The sequence below is a fragment of the Chaetomium globosum genome, genomic scaffold, assembly GCF_000143365.1.
Source record: "Chaetomium globosum CBS 148.51 scaffold_7 genomic scaffold, whole genome shotgun sequence".
Lineage (NCBI taxonomy): Eukaryota > Fungi > Ascomycota > Sordariomycetes > Sordariales > Chaetomiaceae > Chaetomium > Chaetomium globosum.
This window is the reverse complement of record NT_165982.1, coordinates 2,449,461-2,465,113: the sequence shown is the minus strand read 5'-3', so window position 1 is coordinate 2,465,113 and position 15,653 is coordinate 2,449,461. Positions and strand designations below refer to the sequence as shown.

At 54.6% G+C, this 15,653-nt stretch overlaps 4 protein-coding genes across 4 annotated transcripts in view; 1 reads left to right on the top strand and 3 right to left on the bottom strand.

The window, feature by feature from the left end:
• Positions 1-4,247: 4,247 nt before the first annotated feature.
• CHGG_10358 (uncharacterized protein) lies at positions 4,248-5,947 on the bottom strand (the record flags this gene model as incomplete). Its single annotated transcript, XM_001228284.1, has 2 exons — positions 4,248-4,641; positions 4,719-5,947. 2 exons carry the CDS (start codon positions 5,945-5,947, stop codon positions 4,248-4,250), a joined length of 1,623 nt encoding a protein of 540 aa, XP_001228285.1.
• A 2,251-nt stretch (positions 5,948-8,198) lies between these two features.
• Positions 8,199-9,022, bottom strand: CHGG_10357 (uncharacterized protein; the record flags this gene model as incomplete). Its single annotated transcript, XM_001228283.1, has 2 exons — positions 8,199-8,684; positions 8,786-9,022. The coding sequence occupies 2 exons, from the start codon at positions 9,020-9,022 to the stop codon at positions 8,199-8,201; spliced, it is 723 nt and encodes a 240-aa protein (XP_001228284.1).
• A 2,043-nt stretch (positions 9,023-11,065) lies between these two features.
• On the bottom strand, positions 11,066-11,428 carry CHGG_10356 (uncharacterized protein; the record flags this gene model as incomplete). The annotated part of the gene is made up of 1 exon (XM_001228282.1): positions 11,066-11,428. One exon carries the CDS (start codon positions 11,426-11,428, stop codon positions 11,066-11,068), a length of 363 nt encoding a protein of 120 aa, XP_001228283.1.
• Positions 11,429-13,117: 1,689 nt separating this feature from the next.
• The window catches only part of CHGG_10355 (uncharacterized protein), a gene marked incomplete at both ends in the record, with an annotated part of 3,325 nt that continues 789 nt past the window's right edge, over positions 13,118-15,653 (top strand). The window contains 5 exons of the mRNA XM_001228281.1: positions 13,118-13,227; positions 13,575-13,757; positions 13,868-14,078; positions 14,741-15,252; positions 15,334-15,416. Coding sequence (XP_001228282.1) covers positions 13,118-13,227; positions 13,575-13,757; positions 13,868-14,078; positions 14,741-15,252; positions 15,334-15,416 — 1,099 coding nt within the window. The remainder of the gene's footprint in view (positions 13,228-13,574; positions 13,758-13,867; positions 14,079-14,740; positions 15,253-15,333; positions 15,417-15,653) is intronic.

The following is a 15,653-nucleotide window of genomic DNA, read 5'->3' as shown; positions in this document are numbered from 1 at the left end:
AATTGCCTCGGCTTCCGTGCTGAGGGAGAAGGTGAGTTCTGTGGGTGAGCTTGGCTTTAGTAGTGGCCGGGCTGTTATTGTCGTCGTCATCGGAATCTGGAAGACGCATGTGCCGATGTGCGCGGTGCGGGATGCTGCTTAGCTCGTCGCCTTGCTCTCTTGACACGCAGCCGCCGCCACCAACATTCTCGTTGTGGAGGTTGGGTGTTCCCGAGGAGGGCACGGTGTCGTCGGAGGGGTGTGGGCTGGTAGTGCTATCCCGGGAAGTGACCCAGTGGATTACGGCGGCACTAAAGAGAACTAGATACACGCACAAGCGGGAGTTGTTAGTTAGTAATGGGTTTGCAAGGGGCAGGACACGCACTGTCGCTGTTGCAACACATCAGGCACACCCAGCCTGGCTCGCCATTCAGGCCGACTAGAACAGACAAGTTGCTACTCGAGCGTCAGCTGCATTCCAAGGGGCGTGGACGTTTGGCGTACACGATGCTGCTGGCCAGGGTGCAGATGCAACCGATGAACGTCCTCGTGGCCATGGTCTTGAGCCTTCGACTGCCGGGAGCCCGATCGAAGTTCTTGTAAGAGTAGAGACCTGCGAGGCTTTAGCAAATTGTTCAATTACTTTGGCCTAGAACAACAAACTTGAGAGCGGTTTCAGAAAGATGATGGTCAGGTAGACCTGGGACGGTTAGCGAGCAGAATACCGAGTTCAGCGCGGCAACCCACGTTGACGAGAAGGTCAAAGACTATTAGAGGTATCATGGCCGGTCTCTGCATGCCAATGATGCACTCTCCATTCTCTACTCGCGCGAAGCGTCTGGCAATTTTACTTGTGTGAGACTTGTGGCAATATCAAGGCAGCGGCTGCGGACTTACAAGACAAAGTTTGGCACGACCACCAAGCAGTATGCCCCTGGTGGTGGTTAGCGAGCTTTAACGGAGAAAAGGAAACGCCTAGGCTCTTACCAATCATCCCGAATGAGTTGAAGATGTAAAGTTTGGATTTGAGTCTTGGCTTCTTGTTACTCGATCGTATTATGTACTGGTGGGCATCAGCTGAGCAGTTCCAGCGGCAAAGGCTTTGTACCTTACCGCCTTTTCGACCAAGAACAAGTATATCAGCTATTGGGGTGTCAGCCATGCTTTTCACAAACTTGGTTGCTGCACCTCGAGCAGGAGTACTCACGATCTATAAGCGGGAACTGTCAGTAACTTCCCTACAGACCAACCCAAGAGAAGAACGAACTTACCTTGGTTGTCACATAGCATATTAGACAGAGCAAGATGGCGGTCTCGCAAGCTGCATTCGAGTACCCGGCGCCAAAACCAAACTGAAGTATAGCCGTGGCGAGGACGAACATGAAGGAGTCGGTGTAGATGGCGAAGACGACTGAAGAACTCGACTTCATCAGTATAGAACACTCTAGCATACAAGAGCGAAAGATGACGCACGCCATTGCACAAAAGGAAGCTGTTTCCAGGTTTTGACTGCGAGATATCTTTGGGCTAAGCGCCGTCACCGTCCCCGGTTAGCGAACCCGGACCTGTGGACGGTTTCGGGGGTAGGTTGCCACCTCACTCGTAAAGGCAGAGAGAGCCGAGATGGACAGCATTGATAGCGCAACACTGACCACCAAGCCCGAGAGTGGTTCGCTGCTTCCGCGGGTTGGTTCATGTCGTGGGCTGAGAGGAGAAAGACTCGGGGCCATAGCTGTCAAGCCCTCGTGAGGCTAAGGAGGAAAGAGAAAGAGAGTGAGGCCAATGAATGACGGACTTAGGAATGATCTACAGCCGGCCTTGAAGCAATCTTGCAGATGAAAACGTGGAAGAAGCGCAGGATAGATGTTTAGAAGGTCTGTTTTCTACAACCCAGGATCCCATTTTCGGCCGCCCTGGTCACCGAGCGGTGTGCCCGAACCCGAATACACACATCGCACGCCGGGCACACGAGGCCCGGGAATTTCCCAACATCGTACAGGCCAGGGAAAGACGCAAACTTGCAGTTGAGCTGAACTAAAGTGGACGGGAGGCGGCAGGCCAAGTCCAATCTTGCTATCCGAGTCCCAGACACGGAAATTTTCTGGGCCAAATGAAGGGCGCCGGGCAAGTAAACCGACGCCATTCAGCTGCAAGCTACCGGAAGTCGTCGTTTGCTAGCCTGTCCTCCCCTGCTTGGCACCTCGACCAAACACTCGCTGGCACAAATCAAACTGCTCTAGTCTAGAGGATTGTTTTCCCCGGGCTTGTTAGAGAAGATACGACGGGGGCATGACTTTATTGTTTCGGGAATTTGTTTGCGGTTTGGCTCTGGACGAACAGAACGATGAGAAAACCAGAAGGCCAGAACACGCCTGGGGTACAGGTAACCAGTTAGCCCAGCTAGCGTACTGTGAGGCATCGGTGTGGCTTGATCTGGAGGGGAATATTCGTCCATGGTTTCTTATTCCTGTCTCTCCCTTGCGTTCTCGGCAGCGTTGCTTTCCGAGACAACGGGATGCGCCAGCAGCAGGGAGGCGCTGTTTCTCGATGGCGCTATGCACTGCGAGAGTGCCAAAGGAAACTAGCGCTTGTATTGGGCGAGAGATATGATAGATCGGATCTGCGACGAGCCAACCCCGCCCAAGCCACGCATCGTAAAGCATCGCCGCGTTCTCATTGAGGTGCCATGCGTATGCGTTCGTCTTGGAAAAATTGGGAACCCTGCGGCCTGTGAGAGGTTGGGAGTTGGAGCTTGCAGGCTGGCCTCGAATCAGGAGCCCGAGGCTGACGGGACAATAGATGCAAATGCACTGATGCACGGTTGCTTTTTGTGATGAACCGGGGAAAGGACACTTCCGGTGGTCAGAAGATCATTTTCGTGCCACTCATGGAGAGCATTTGCAGAAAGAGAAAGAATGAGGTGCCATGACGGTGTCAACATGCAGTGTCATGGCCTTGCAAACGGCAAGAGGGCAGGAAGAAGCACCTCAGAGCCGGAAGCACCCGGGTGCAATCCAAACGGGTTTAGCGGCCATCACACCATCCAGGGCCCCTTGTCACACCCCAGCGCCGATCAGTCCGGGGTTCTCTTGGCATATCGCATCGCCCCAGTGCACCCCCACTGCCCCGGTTCACAGCGCAAGAGATCTGCCATGCCGCGGTGGGCCTCAATGCATCAACGGATGGACTGGACTGCAAGGCTGGTACCGAGCTCCGGGTTTTCCATCATGCTAAGAACTTAACACTTACTTTTATGCCCAGCGGTTAAAATATGAATGGGACTCTACACTTTCAGTTTCATCAAAGGTTTCACCCCGGTACGCTGTCGAGTGCACATTTTTGGCAGCATTCAAAGTCGGGGTTGAGCAAGCAAGGGTCTGCTGCCTGAACATGGGAGTACGGACGTATCACAACCTTATTTACTTTTTCCCGGCCTGTCTTACGGTAATAACTGGGTACGGTAAAGTGTTGGTTTGCTTGTGGCACCCCGGAAGTTCCAATGCTTCCATCGGCCGCACCAGAAACATGTCACCACCGGGGACAGCAGGGTCATCCATGACTTTGCGCGAGACGGACTCTTGGATTATTATATACACATGTTTCTATGCTTCGCGCGGTGGTTAACAACATCTGCTCTTGTTTGTTCTTTCAACGACAGCTCGATATCAACTTCCTCGGATACCCCAGCCCAGCCGCCGATCCCTGAGTAAATAACCTACAATAAAACTAAATTACATCCCTTAAATGACGTATACATTCTGGTGTTAATGTTAAACCTCCAACATGAACAAACACAAAAGAATCACAAACCACCCCCAACCCTCTCAAAAAGTCCCACCATGTAAATGCTGTGCCGACACCCAAACCACCGCAAACCGAGCCGTACCGAACCGAACCGAGCCGAACCAAGCCAAATGCCGAGCCAAACCGCAAGGAACGAAACACTAGCCAGCCTCCTAAAACGCCAGCGTCTAGACCAGACGGTACATTAAGCTTTCTGGGCCGTAGCCTCACCGTCCGAGCCCACAATTCCTTCCCAAACGCCAAAGCCCCAAATAATACCAACCAGCAGCATTAACCATTCATCCATTGCATTTCTTTCGTTCGTCTCTTCCATCCAGTGTGCCAGAAAGCCGGAAACCGGGCCGGGTTTTGTGTGTGTAAAGTAAAGTAAAGTAACGGGTATCTCAAATAGTGGAAAGTCGAAAAAAAAGATGAAAATAAAATAAAAGGTAGTTAAGAGGGCGAAGGCCGCATGGTTGGCGGGGTTAGTTCGTTTGGGATCCCGCTCTTTCGCTCGTCGCCGTTTCCGTTCCCGTTCCCGATGCCGCACCCTCTCCCGTCGTTACAGCCTCTCTGGCCGTTGGCGTTGTGGCGGTGGCGGTGGCGCTGGTGCCTGTCGACCCGCGCTGCTGCTGCTGCTGCTGTTGCGACCGGTGCCGCCGTAGGATGTCGATGCGTTCTTCGATGGAGGCGTGGCGTAGGCGGTGGACGTCGAGGAAGCGCAGGGAACGCCTGCGTTGTCCCGTGGTAGTGGTGGTGGCGCTGGCGGTATCGTGCTCGTCGCGGTTTGCGGTTGCTGTGGTGGGCGAGGGGGGGGCTGAGGAGCTGCTGTGATTGGGGTTATGGGCCCGGCGGCTTTGTGGGTGTAGGTCGAGGCGGCTGTGGATGGGGGAGACATATTTGTTAGCGGTCGGGAGGAAGGTGAGGTGAGTGAGGGTGGGTGGAGGAGGGTTTACCATAGGGGGCAGGTTCCCGAGATGTTGACCAGCCAGGGGTCGATGCAGGGTGGGTGGAACTTGTGGTCGCATGGCAGAACCCGGACGTCCTCGCCGACGGTGAAGTCTTCGGTGCAGATGGAGCAACCGGGGCGGTCCTCCATCGCATTTTCAGCGGGTTTGCTGCCATCTTTCTCCGCCTCGCCCGTTGTGGGATCGTTCGCCTCTATCTTGGGCTGGGGTATTGCGCCCGACATCGGCGCGGCGCTTCGCCGGGCCTGCGGCGTCCGCGGCTCCTCCGGAATTGCCGATAACCTTGTTCCCATGGCCGGATCCGGAGCGGTTGCTGACGGCTGAGACTCGAGTTCGAGAGACGGATCGGGTTTTGGCGGGCCAGGGTCACCGAATTTCACGATCGGTAGTGTCTCTAGCACGGCCCGAGCGAGCCCCTTTGCCCTACTCTGCGAAGGCCGCCCACCAAAGCCCGACAGGGGGCCATACCGCTCGGGGTAACGGTGCGCTCGAATCGCCCCTGTCCCGATGATGACCAAAAAGAGCAACGTGATAAGACCCGTGATGCTGTAGAGGATGCTCATGGCGACCGCCGAGTTGTTCCCCCTCTCCCCCGGGGTTTCAGGCTCCGTTGTGGTCATGTTCTCGCCACCCGTGATCGTCGCACGCAAAGCCCCGCCGGCTTGGATGGTGTTGTTCATGGTATCCCGTGCCTCGATTGGGTCGCCCATGGTGTAAATGGAGTTGTAGATTAGATCATCGCCCTCGAGGCTGCACGATGCTCCGCCCTCGCTATAGAGCAAAATCGCTAGGGGTTGGTCACCCATGACTTGGTTAACCATTTCGGTCGCGTTCTCGTCATCACAGTTGAAAAACACAATCGTTTCCTCCTTCATCAAGTCGGTATCACCCAAGACTTCGGCGGGGACCAAGCTCCCGCGGATCCAGATAGACTGCCGGCGTATTAGCGATGACAATTTCCCATTGTGACCAGAAGAAGAGAAGGCGAGGCTCACACTTCTGTCGCTCCGGTTCAGCCCTGCGGATTCTGTTAACGGGTAAACGCTATAAGTGATTCGCAAGGCCTCTGTCTCTGGAGCGGTGAGTTGGAGGTGCATGAGTGAGTTCAACTCCGATTCGGTCACTTCGGAGGCCGGTGCTATCCTCGCGTCCTCGGCGCGGACCCCGGAAGCGACTGAGAGGAGGGATACGAGGAACAAGCACCCGAGCAAAGCCATCTTTCCCATCGCCGGCGACGGTCGACGTCGCTGCGAAATTAGAGGCAGGATGGCGAGGGTATGTTTCCTCGACGATTTTAGGTCGGGGCGGAGATGATTCCAGTGGAGTGCCAGTTAAAGTGGGTGGTGGAGGAAAAGACAAAAATGAGGGCCGGGGCAAGGGTTGTTTGGTAAACCAGACTTCACATCATGCGTCGACTTGCCGGGCAAGACTCCATGCTGCGGCTTGCTTGGTGGCGCTCGTCCTTGGTTTCTTTCGATTCCTGATCGCCGGGGTAAGGAGCATGCTAAGAGAGGGGTGACTCGGATGATAGATCCGGTTGATCGGCCAGAACAAAGGCGCGCGTGGCCGAGACCGTCGGAACGGAACAGGTCGAGTCAGGGTGGCAAGTAGAGGAATGCAGAATGGGGAAAGGAAAGGTATCCGTAATATCGTTATTTTGCTGGCGGGATACTGCTGTCGACTCAACTGCGTATCGAAAAGAAACCGAATCCGCGTTCGCCGGATATTCCGGATGACACAGCCCATTCACAATCCAACAAACATATGCGCGCCCTGCCGCGTTGTAGGCATAAACTAAGCTGGAAGTTCTCAGATCGCAGAAAAGTGTGGGGAAATGGAGTATGGTATGGTATGCATGCTAAGGAGGAAAAGCTGGCTAAGAACGGGGTGTGGTGGATCGGTGGACAGAGCGTTTGGAATATGTTTTAGTGCCTGTGAGTGCTTAAAGCATTCATGGAATACGTAAGATTATGGAGTACGAATAAGCCCTGTGTCCGAGCGCTCCGGGTTGCATCATAAGTGAAAGCGGCATGCGGGGTATTGACGTGAGCGCCTCAAGAAGTAATCCGGGCAATCCTGTTGATTGCATCATCATCGCATCGTCGTCCGAATGACTAGTGTATATTATCGGATGATGCCGAGATCTGGTCGGTGTGGTAAACATGACGAGACCTTATTTCCTCCGTAGCTGTGGGCGGAATAGATAGTGGCCACAAACTGTGCAAAGTCGGAGTAAGTACGGATACTTACACAGGAGGTGGAGAGACTGTGAGCTTCCCCAACGTTCGCTCAGCTGAGGCTCTTCATTAGTGGGGCTTCGTTGCATTTCCCGGGTTCGGCTCGCTGTTCGCAATTGACAGCTGTCTTGTGACAACGGCTCAGCAGAGCACCCCGTTTCGGTTCGGAGATTTTCTCGGGACGCCCGGCAGCCGAGCTCAGGGATCGCCCCTCGACGTCTCAGATGCTGAGTGAACGTAGCTCGCCGGGTTGCTGACAGGGAGCTTCAGGAGCTTGCACTCTCTGGCCAAAAAGGCCGAACTCCAAGTGTAGGTGCCGCCGAAACCTTCGACTAGAGGAACGAAAAACAGCCATTTGGAATCCCAAAGTCGGCTTTTTATTGGACTCGGTTTCTTTTATTTAATTTATTTTGCTCGGTTTTCTTTACCTCTTCTTTTCTTGATTTCTTTTATCCTTTCTCTTTTCTCGCTTTTCGAGTTCGGCTTTTTTTAACCAAAGTGTGAGCCAATTGGTAGCTTTCCCTGCTCTGTCATTTCCTGTTGACAAATCACCCTGGAAGCCTGAGAAGAGAGTGGGAAAAGCCATTTGGTAACGGAGAGAAGAGTTCAAGTTGCGATACCTGTCATCAAACGGCTTGGCTGGTTTGAACGTGGGTTGGATATGCAGTGCGAGCTCCAACTCATGATGGAGCTGTCAGGGGTAACGAATCGTGCCCGATAGCGTAGTATTGGCGAGAAACGGGACATCACACAGGGGGTGTTACAGCACCACATCCTTGCGACAGCACCAGCAACTGCGGCGGCTAAATAAAAGTTACGGTCGATGTGCACATTTGTTTGTATTCTCCGAGGCCTGATGTCTGTCGAAACCATGCACTGTGGAGGAAGCGGTTGTCCCACTAACTACCCCTGGATGCGGCCAAGCTGGCGTCGCTTGTCGGACAACATAAATAAAGAAAAGGGGGTACCACTTTCAACGAGGTGGAATTTTGCAACTGTCGGGTTCGAGTTACTCCTCAGATGGATATCAAGCGGCTGGTTATTGAACTATTGTGCCCAAGCTTACCGTGTATGTACAGGTCGATATGAGAGCAGTCAAATATGCAGGGACGAGACACAAAGGGAGGACGCGGAGCATCGAACGCTGTGGCAGCCGACAACGTGGGAACCTGAGTGACGCCTCGCGTTATCGCGGCTGCATTGCGCGGGAAGCTATATAGACGCCGGCTGCTCAAATCTCCTCCATGTCTTCGAGGTCATCTAGTGCTGGGAAGTCGCCAACCTCAACCCGATCCGGACGGACGAACACGCCATGCTTGAGTTGCGATTCCTCGCCCCAGTAGCGAGAACCACCAATGCTCCCATCGTTCTTGCCAACCGGCTCATCCAGCTGGATGCCGACCCATGCACCCGGGCCAGGGATTTCCTTCACATCGCCCACATACTTGATTTCTCCTCGTCGAGAATCGTCGTCGCCAATCTGGCATCGCTTCCCGACGGCGATCCCTCGGACTTCGATTTCTTGAGCAATGGCGGATATCTTTGCTTGCTCATGGCTCGCAGCGTTAGGATCGAAGCGCCCCAGCTTCTCCGTTTTCTTCCATGCCAGGACAGAATCCGTCTTCTTTTCATATTCTTCTTCGGGTAACACGTACTTCTCAACACCAGCCGTGCTTGAGAAATTGGGTCTTGCAGAGGCGGGTCTCGTGTCGCCGACCTGTTATATCTCATTAGTTTCCCACTTTTCGCTAGATCCACCTGATCTCCTAGAGCGGGGACCCAGTGATGTGCCCAGGGTTAAAGTCAAGATGCACGAACCAGCAACTCGGCATAAGGAGCGAGGGGAAATTGTTGTAGATAAACAGACTCCTCGTCTGGAGCCTCGACCGCAATTTTTTCGCCGGATGACGTCTTGAGAGAGATCTGCTGGCAAGAGGGAGGGATGCCGGTGATGGTTTCAAGCTTGGTCTTGAGCTGCGAGATGGACCAAGCTGGAGTGATCCGTCTCTCGGACGAGGTGTAGTCTGAGACAACGTAGAGAGGAACGTCCGCCATAGTGAAAGCTCGAGGTTTCCGCGGGTATTAGATTGGTGTTTTCTGGTTGTTCTCGTTTTTTGTTGTTATTTTTTTATGAGACGTAAATTGTGAAGACTGGGCGCAAGATGTAGCACGTCGTAGATCGAGTGAATTAGTCAACTGAGAGAAAAGAGTCGAAGGTAGCCGGCCCTTGCTTGCCAGAACTGCCCTTCTCGCGATTTTGCACGATGGGTGAGGAAATAATTACGTATTCACCACATAAATACGCTCAACACTCCAATAGTAATTTGAAGGTAGAAATCCAAATGTAAGCGTTTTGTTGACAAGATGGCCTTCTGGGGGTTTCTTCTCATCGCAACTGCCTGATCTGCCCTTGTGGGGTCGGATGATTGTGGAGAAGAGGTTACGCCACATTTGCAATCTGACAGCCACAGCACAACGCTGCGATCCCGGAAAGTGGCTGTGCTAGCTAGCGACGCCTTCCATTTTTGGACTTGCAACTGAATTTCATAAACCCTGCCTTCAGTCCTGGGTAACTGTTTTCATTTTTCCCCTTTTGCCATTTTCAATTTTTTCTCGGTCGTGGCAAAGCTCGCAAGGATTAATTTTCTAACTAATACAATGCATATTGCAACAAAGCTGACCCTTGCGGCCTCCAGCCGCCAACACACAATCCGGCGCCCCGGCACGGGAACCGACATGACTCGAATGTTCTCCCGAGAAGCTTCCAATCATCCCGGCCCTGCCCGTTTGCAGCCTCACCAGGCACTGTTTTATTTGAGATGATCTCAGCACCATCGGCCTGGAGCATCTCGGCATCGATGCGGTCAGACCCCAGATCCCGCCGCAAGCTCAAAAGTCAAACGGCCTTGCAGATCTCTATTGGCTGAGCCCGCAACAATGATGCTGGATTTGTCCACGCGTCCGACGGCCTCCCGTCGCTAACTATCGATGCCCGAAACCGAGGCGGAGACTACCAATGGGTAAGAGCGGTCCATGCTCGTTTTGAACCCCATACAAACGGAACGGCTGGACAATGGATGGATGCAGCGCACGCCTGACAAGTCATCCTTTGCCTCGCTCTTGGCCTGCGAACTGACAATTGAGGCGGCCGCGAGAGACATTGTACCCGAGAGAAGCATAACATTGTTCTGCCTGTCCGCTAACACCCCCTTCCTCCGTTCCCCTCGGCAAGGTCTACCCCTACCCGAGTCACCGCTCTGCCGTGCATGCAATTGACCGCCTGGAAAGCCCTCACCCACAATGTCGTAGTGGAAAAGGGGGCTTCGAATCCCATCGTCACTCAGTTAGCCACGCATGTTTGTCACGCATGACAGGGACATGGGCTCGAAACAAGTGTCAGGCCGGAGACGACATGCACACTTGCCACCCAAGATCTGTTCCTGTACCATTCACCGCCACGTTGGGTTACTCAACGAGATCTTGTGACGTTGTTGACAGATGTTCTGACATGGGCGGGAACATGACATGATGGCCAGGGGACCACAGATCGAAACCTGCTGGGCGTGTCTCTATCTCGAGTTACATACAACGAGTGTTCCTCATCGGTTTCGGAGGCGCCGGAAAGAGGATGTATGCACGAAGTCCTATCCCTTTTCTTCTCCCACACGTGGTTTTGAAACCATGTTACCGGCCCGCCACAACCTGGAGCAACAGCGTAGTTGGTCCACAGGGCATCGAACGGATGCTGCCGCCAAGCCGAATGCAGCCGCCAAGCCAACCAGCACTTTGCCCACAAACTAGGCCGAAGACGAGCAGCGATGAGCATTCGTCTTGGCTCGAGCGCGCCTGGTTTCTCAACCACCAATAACCTCAGCGGGGGGTAAAGCGATCGGACCGCCTTGATCTGGCGATGGCAGGAACGGTTCCCATAGGCTCAAAGGTGCCCTGACAGAGGGCGAAAACGTCGACGTACATACATACATGAGGTTCGTCTCACTTGACTTGGCAGCTGCTAAACTTGACGAACGGCCCATGGTCGAACAGGACGCGCCAAACCTACACCCTCTGCAGTGTTAAATGCATAAAGGTTAGCGAACGTCACCGTGGGTCATAAAACAGCCAACAATGAGAAACCCTCACCCCCGCCCGTTTGCTCAGGGCTCGGTCCAAGCGGTCTCCAGGTTCATCGGACGGCTTCTTGCCGCTATCCCTGTCGCGGATCGCCCTACCATCCCCACCTCGGCGTCCTGTTGACTGTGTCGGGCCAGATGAGGTCATGGAGTCCACGTATTCACGAGAACCGTATCGAGGGCGTTGGGTGACAGCGCAGAACCAGCAACCGCCAGTCCCATGCTGTGGCTCAGTCCCACCCTGGAAGGCGGTCTCGCCGCTCATGCGAGCCCCCACGGCGGTATTAGTTAGGGGAGGCTGAGTATGTTCGGCCAGCTCTATCTTGACCATCCTGACCAGCGTCCAATTGGCATTGGGTTGTTTGATGCCCTTGATGGGCCCGATGGTCCGTGAGCCGAGACAAGCATCTCAACCGAGGAACCATGAAGTGAAAAGTCCTGGTTCAACGAGCGAGTGGAGCACTCCCGCCGGGGAATTCTCGAACGCAAGGACCCAAAAACGGAAACGCGATCATGATCGCCTTGCCGGCATGCTACCATAATAACCCCGATCCTCCCTGATGCGGGGAAGAAATCCATGCAAGCTGACCGCCAGTTGCCTGTTCGTCGGCAGAAAGAAATCTGGCTGGTCTGGGCCATTTCGTCGCTCGAGAAGAACTGGCCCGGTTGGGGTTCCTCGACTGCGTAAACGCTAACAATTCATTATGTGGTTATTCTTTGTTCATCCATCGTCGTCTAGGCGAGCAGCATGTGACAAAAGGATTGTGTGATCCGGCGCTGGTTCCGGAGCCGCACAGACATCGCACCAAGCTTTCAAGCTCGGCAAACAGCTCCTGGGGTTCTCGCGGCGGCTGGGCTCAACTCCGATTCTTTGCTGCACCGGCATCTCACCCCTGCCACTTCCGCTGCTGGAGAGAGAGGGGCCAAGTTGGGTCGATGTTACGATGTTAGGGCATTTGCCCCCGTTGGTCCATGCAAGTAATGCGTCGAGCACCTCTCTGGCCCCTCTTGCACAGCTTGACAGGGGTCGATCGCATTGAGGAGAGGGAGGAGAGACACGTTCATGTCCTTTTCTGCGCACGGGGGTTCGAAAAGCAAGCAGAGATCTCCCAACGTGCCATCGCCAGATCGGGTAGGCGGCTAGGATCCTGGTGATGGCGCAGGGTTGAGATCTCAAACCCGATTTGTGACCCAGCCGACGGTGTGAGCCGAAGGATGTCTGTTTCTGGGTGCAGATTTGGATGCGGATCGAAGCGAGCGTCTTCATCCCGCTCTTTCTATCCAGACCCCAGCACGAGCCTCTCCGACCATCGCCTCTAACCTTCTTGACTGCATTGTTCGCCCGCCAAACTTAGCCCTTCTTGTTTCTGATCGATGCCAATTATGGCCTTGCAACCGCCCAACAACAGTGCCCGGGCCTGAACAGCATAACACCCACCGTTAGGGAAAACAACCAGGCCGCCGAGTTACCAAGGCCAAGAAGGGTCTCAAATGAGGCATGGACCAAGAGTTGGTTTGGCCCCGTTCACCGTTCGCAAATCCCCCCTCCCGCCAGTGGCGGTTTCGAACTCATGGGGCAACTCTTCTTTTCATTTTTGGCCACCCGTGGCCGCTCATTTCGTTCTTGCAAGAGGTTGGGTTTCGTGACTCGGACTTTCGCCGCCAGACCCAACGAGGATCATGCCAGGATAATGTTGGGGCAATGCAGATGTTTAGCGTTGACTTGGCCAACGCCTTGCCATTCTTCGACACCACCCAGTTCTTCCTGCGGCAGGTACCGTCCATTCCCAACCTCCAAGGTGGCGCACGACAGGCCACCGATTGCCCTTACTACTTGTGGAGGAAGTAGAGAATACAAGCCGGTCGAGCCCAACGGCAGTCAGCCACCCCGGATTGCAACCCGATCCTCTTGCAGGGTCCTTCTTTCGGCGTTGAGGGCGTCAGTCTACCTCTATTTTCCGATCATGGATCCACCAATCCATCAGGCTCAAGAGGATGATACAATCACCCCGTAGCCACCATGTATCCTCCCGGCCGGCATCTGCCAATCTGGGCGTTTGACTCGACGCTGTTATCGCCTCCAGAGTTCCCCATGTCCCTGGACGCCTCGCGTCAGATCACACAAATATCGTAAGGAACGTCACAAGTAATCCCAGTGCTTCTTCGCAAAACCGGTACCTAGCCACCGCGGAACACGTTGTCTAGGCAGTGCAGTTCGTGTGGCAGTGAACGGCTGGGCCGGATCGGCGAACGGGAAGTTTTCGTCTTTCCCATCTCCGCAACGAACACGCCGCGTGGGAAGGCCAATGCTGGTATCAGCATTGGGATCTTGGCCTACCAGAACCCTCGGACGTTCGCGGGAGCCGTCTTGTTGCTTACGAGCCATGATGGTTGCCTTCCCGGGACATCACTCGTCTCCCACATCATCTTTGTCCAACAAAAAAAAAAAAAAAAAAAAAAAAAGAAAAAAAACCAAGCGTTTGGCCGGCATGGGGGGCCGCTGCATTGTACATCCGGGCCCCTGGTAATGCTACCAGTCACCAGTTACTAGGTACCGAAGCCCTATGCAAGCTCGGGGCCCCATTGCCTAGCACGGCTTGCTACATCCAAGCCCTGAACCCTCCGCACATCTACTTTGTTCTGTTTGCGCTCCACAATTCGTTAGTACACCCGGTCCTTGCTTCGCACCCCTCCCGGTATACGCAGTAAGTCCTCTGCCGTTTCCATCTCTCTATGGCATGCAACTAGTGCTGCACACTCCCGTTCTGAGGTCTTCATCTTTGAGTCTTTCCTTCTCCTGGTTGTATCCAGCTTCGTGTTCCCTCGATCCTGGTTCAGTCCCCCACACCTCCTCACCACCCCGACAGGCACGGCGTCATCGAGATATCCAGGACTTTTCCGTTTCAAGGTTCATCCCTGCTGCTCGCCTCTTTCCCCGGGTTGGCCGTTATGGAGAGGAAGGAAACAACTCCCCTCAAGCCGTAAGATTCCGTCAACTTCGCCTGGCCGACGTCTCCATCCGCGAGGACCCCTTGTCTCCATTGCCTGCTTTTCTTCTTGCCGATATTATCACGTTCATTGGTGGGTGTCGGGCAATCAAAGGACCAATCATCATGTTAAGCACCCCAGATACGCGGGCGACGGTTTCTTAAGGAAAGCTACAAGTCCAGTAGACCCATCCAAAAGGGACCCTCGTTCCTTCTTCTGGACAGACAGGCCCCATTTCAGCACTGTCCGCCCTCGAACGCCTGTCTGTGGCTCCCAGGGATCACGGACCCCGTTTCCAGTTATCTCATTGCAACTTCCTCCAGCCACCTTTCCCTTTCCCTTGGAGCTCGACTCGGAAAACAACACTTGATCGACCCTACACATCTGACACCTCGCCTCACTGGGACAGTTAGTACGTGACTCGTGCGCATCGATCGGTTGACCCAGGGTCACTTACCATATTCAGACGAACGACTAGACACGAGCTTAAATTCTTGACCTTTCCACATAGATTGAGCAGGACACCAGTTTTCAACATCCCCGAAACACCATCTAACCTCCTGCGCGGCACAGGGCAATAGCTCTCCACTAAGACGCACCATCTGCTTTGCACATGACATCTCTGCCCTTCTAGGCTAAACCCAGCGAGATATAGCCCATCGTGGATATCGCCTCTCTTCTCCAGGACTCCGACTCAAATGAGTCCCCCGTATCTCCTACCCAGCAACCACCATTTAGCACCGTCCCAGCATCCGCAACGTCAACGATACAATCTACAAGCGGCCCGCCCCCGGCACTTTTCGCCATAACAACGAGTCCGTTATCTCCCCGATTTGGCACGGCGGACGGGACCCGAGTCAGGGTACCGAGCATCTCGGGCCCAACACTAAGCTCAAGGAGAGCCTCACGTCCTAGGAGCGGTGGCGGGAAGCGCAGCATGCCGCCGCACACATTAGAGTCGCCTGCTAAGAAGCAGACCAAGTGGTCGTCCCAAGAGGACACCCTCATCATCGAACTCCGAGGCAGTGGAATGAAATGGGACGACATCTCGAAGAAGCTCCCCGGTCGGAGTGCTATCAGCTGCCGACTCCATTACCAGAACTACTTGGAACGCCGCAGCGAGTGGGACGAGGAACGGAAGAACAAACTCGCAAGGCTTTACGAGAGGTAAGCACCGCCAGGTCGAGCCACCGGTGCATGTACGTCCTTGAACCCCCCTGAACACCACTGACCACCCCGCCCTCCTAGGTTCAAATCCGAGATGTGGGCCAAAGTAGCCGAGGAGATGCAGCTCCCATGGCGCGCGGTCGAAGCTATGCATTGGCAACTGGGTGAAGTCGAGATGGCACGGCGGGCTGGGGTGGTTCCCTTTTCGCTAAACATAGCTTCAAACGAGGCACAAGGCCAGATGACGCAGCGAATCTCCCCGACCCGCGGCAGCCACGCTCACTCGCGATCCCAAGGCAGCATACCACGCGACTTCTCGGGCTTACCATCACCACGGTACAACCGGGGGCCCCCCGGCCCCGGCTCCGGCCCCCTCTCTGAGTCACTTCCCCGGATTGGCG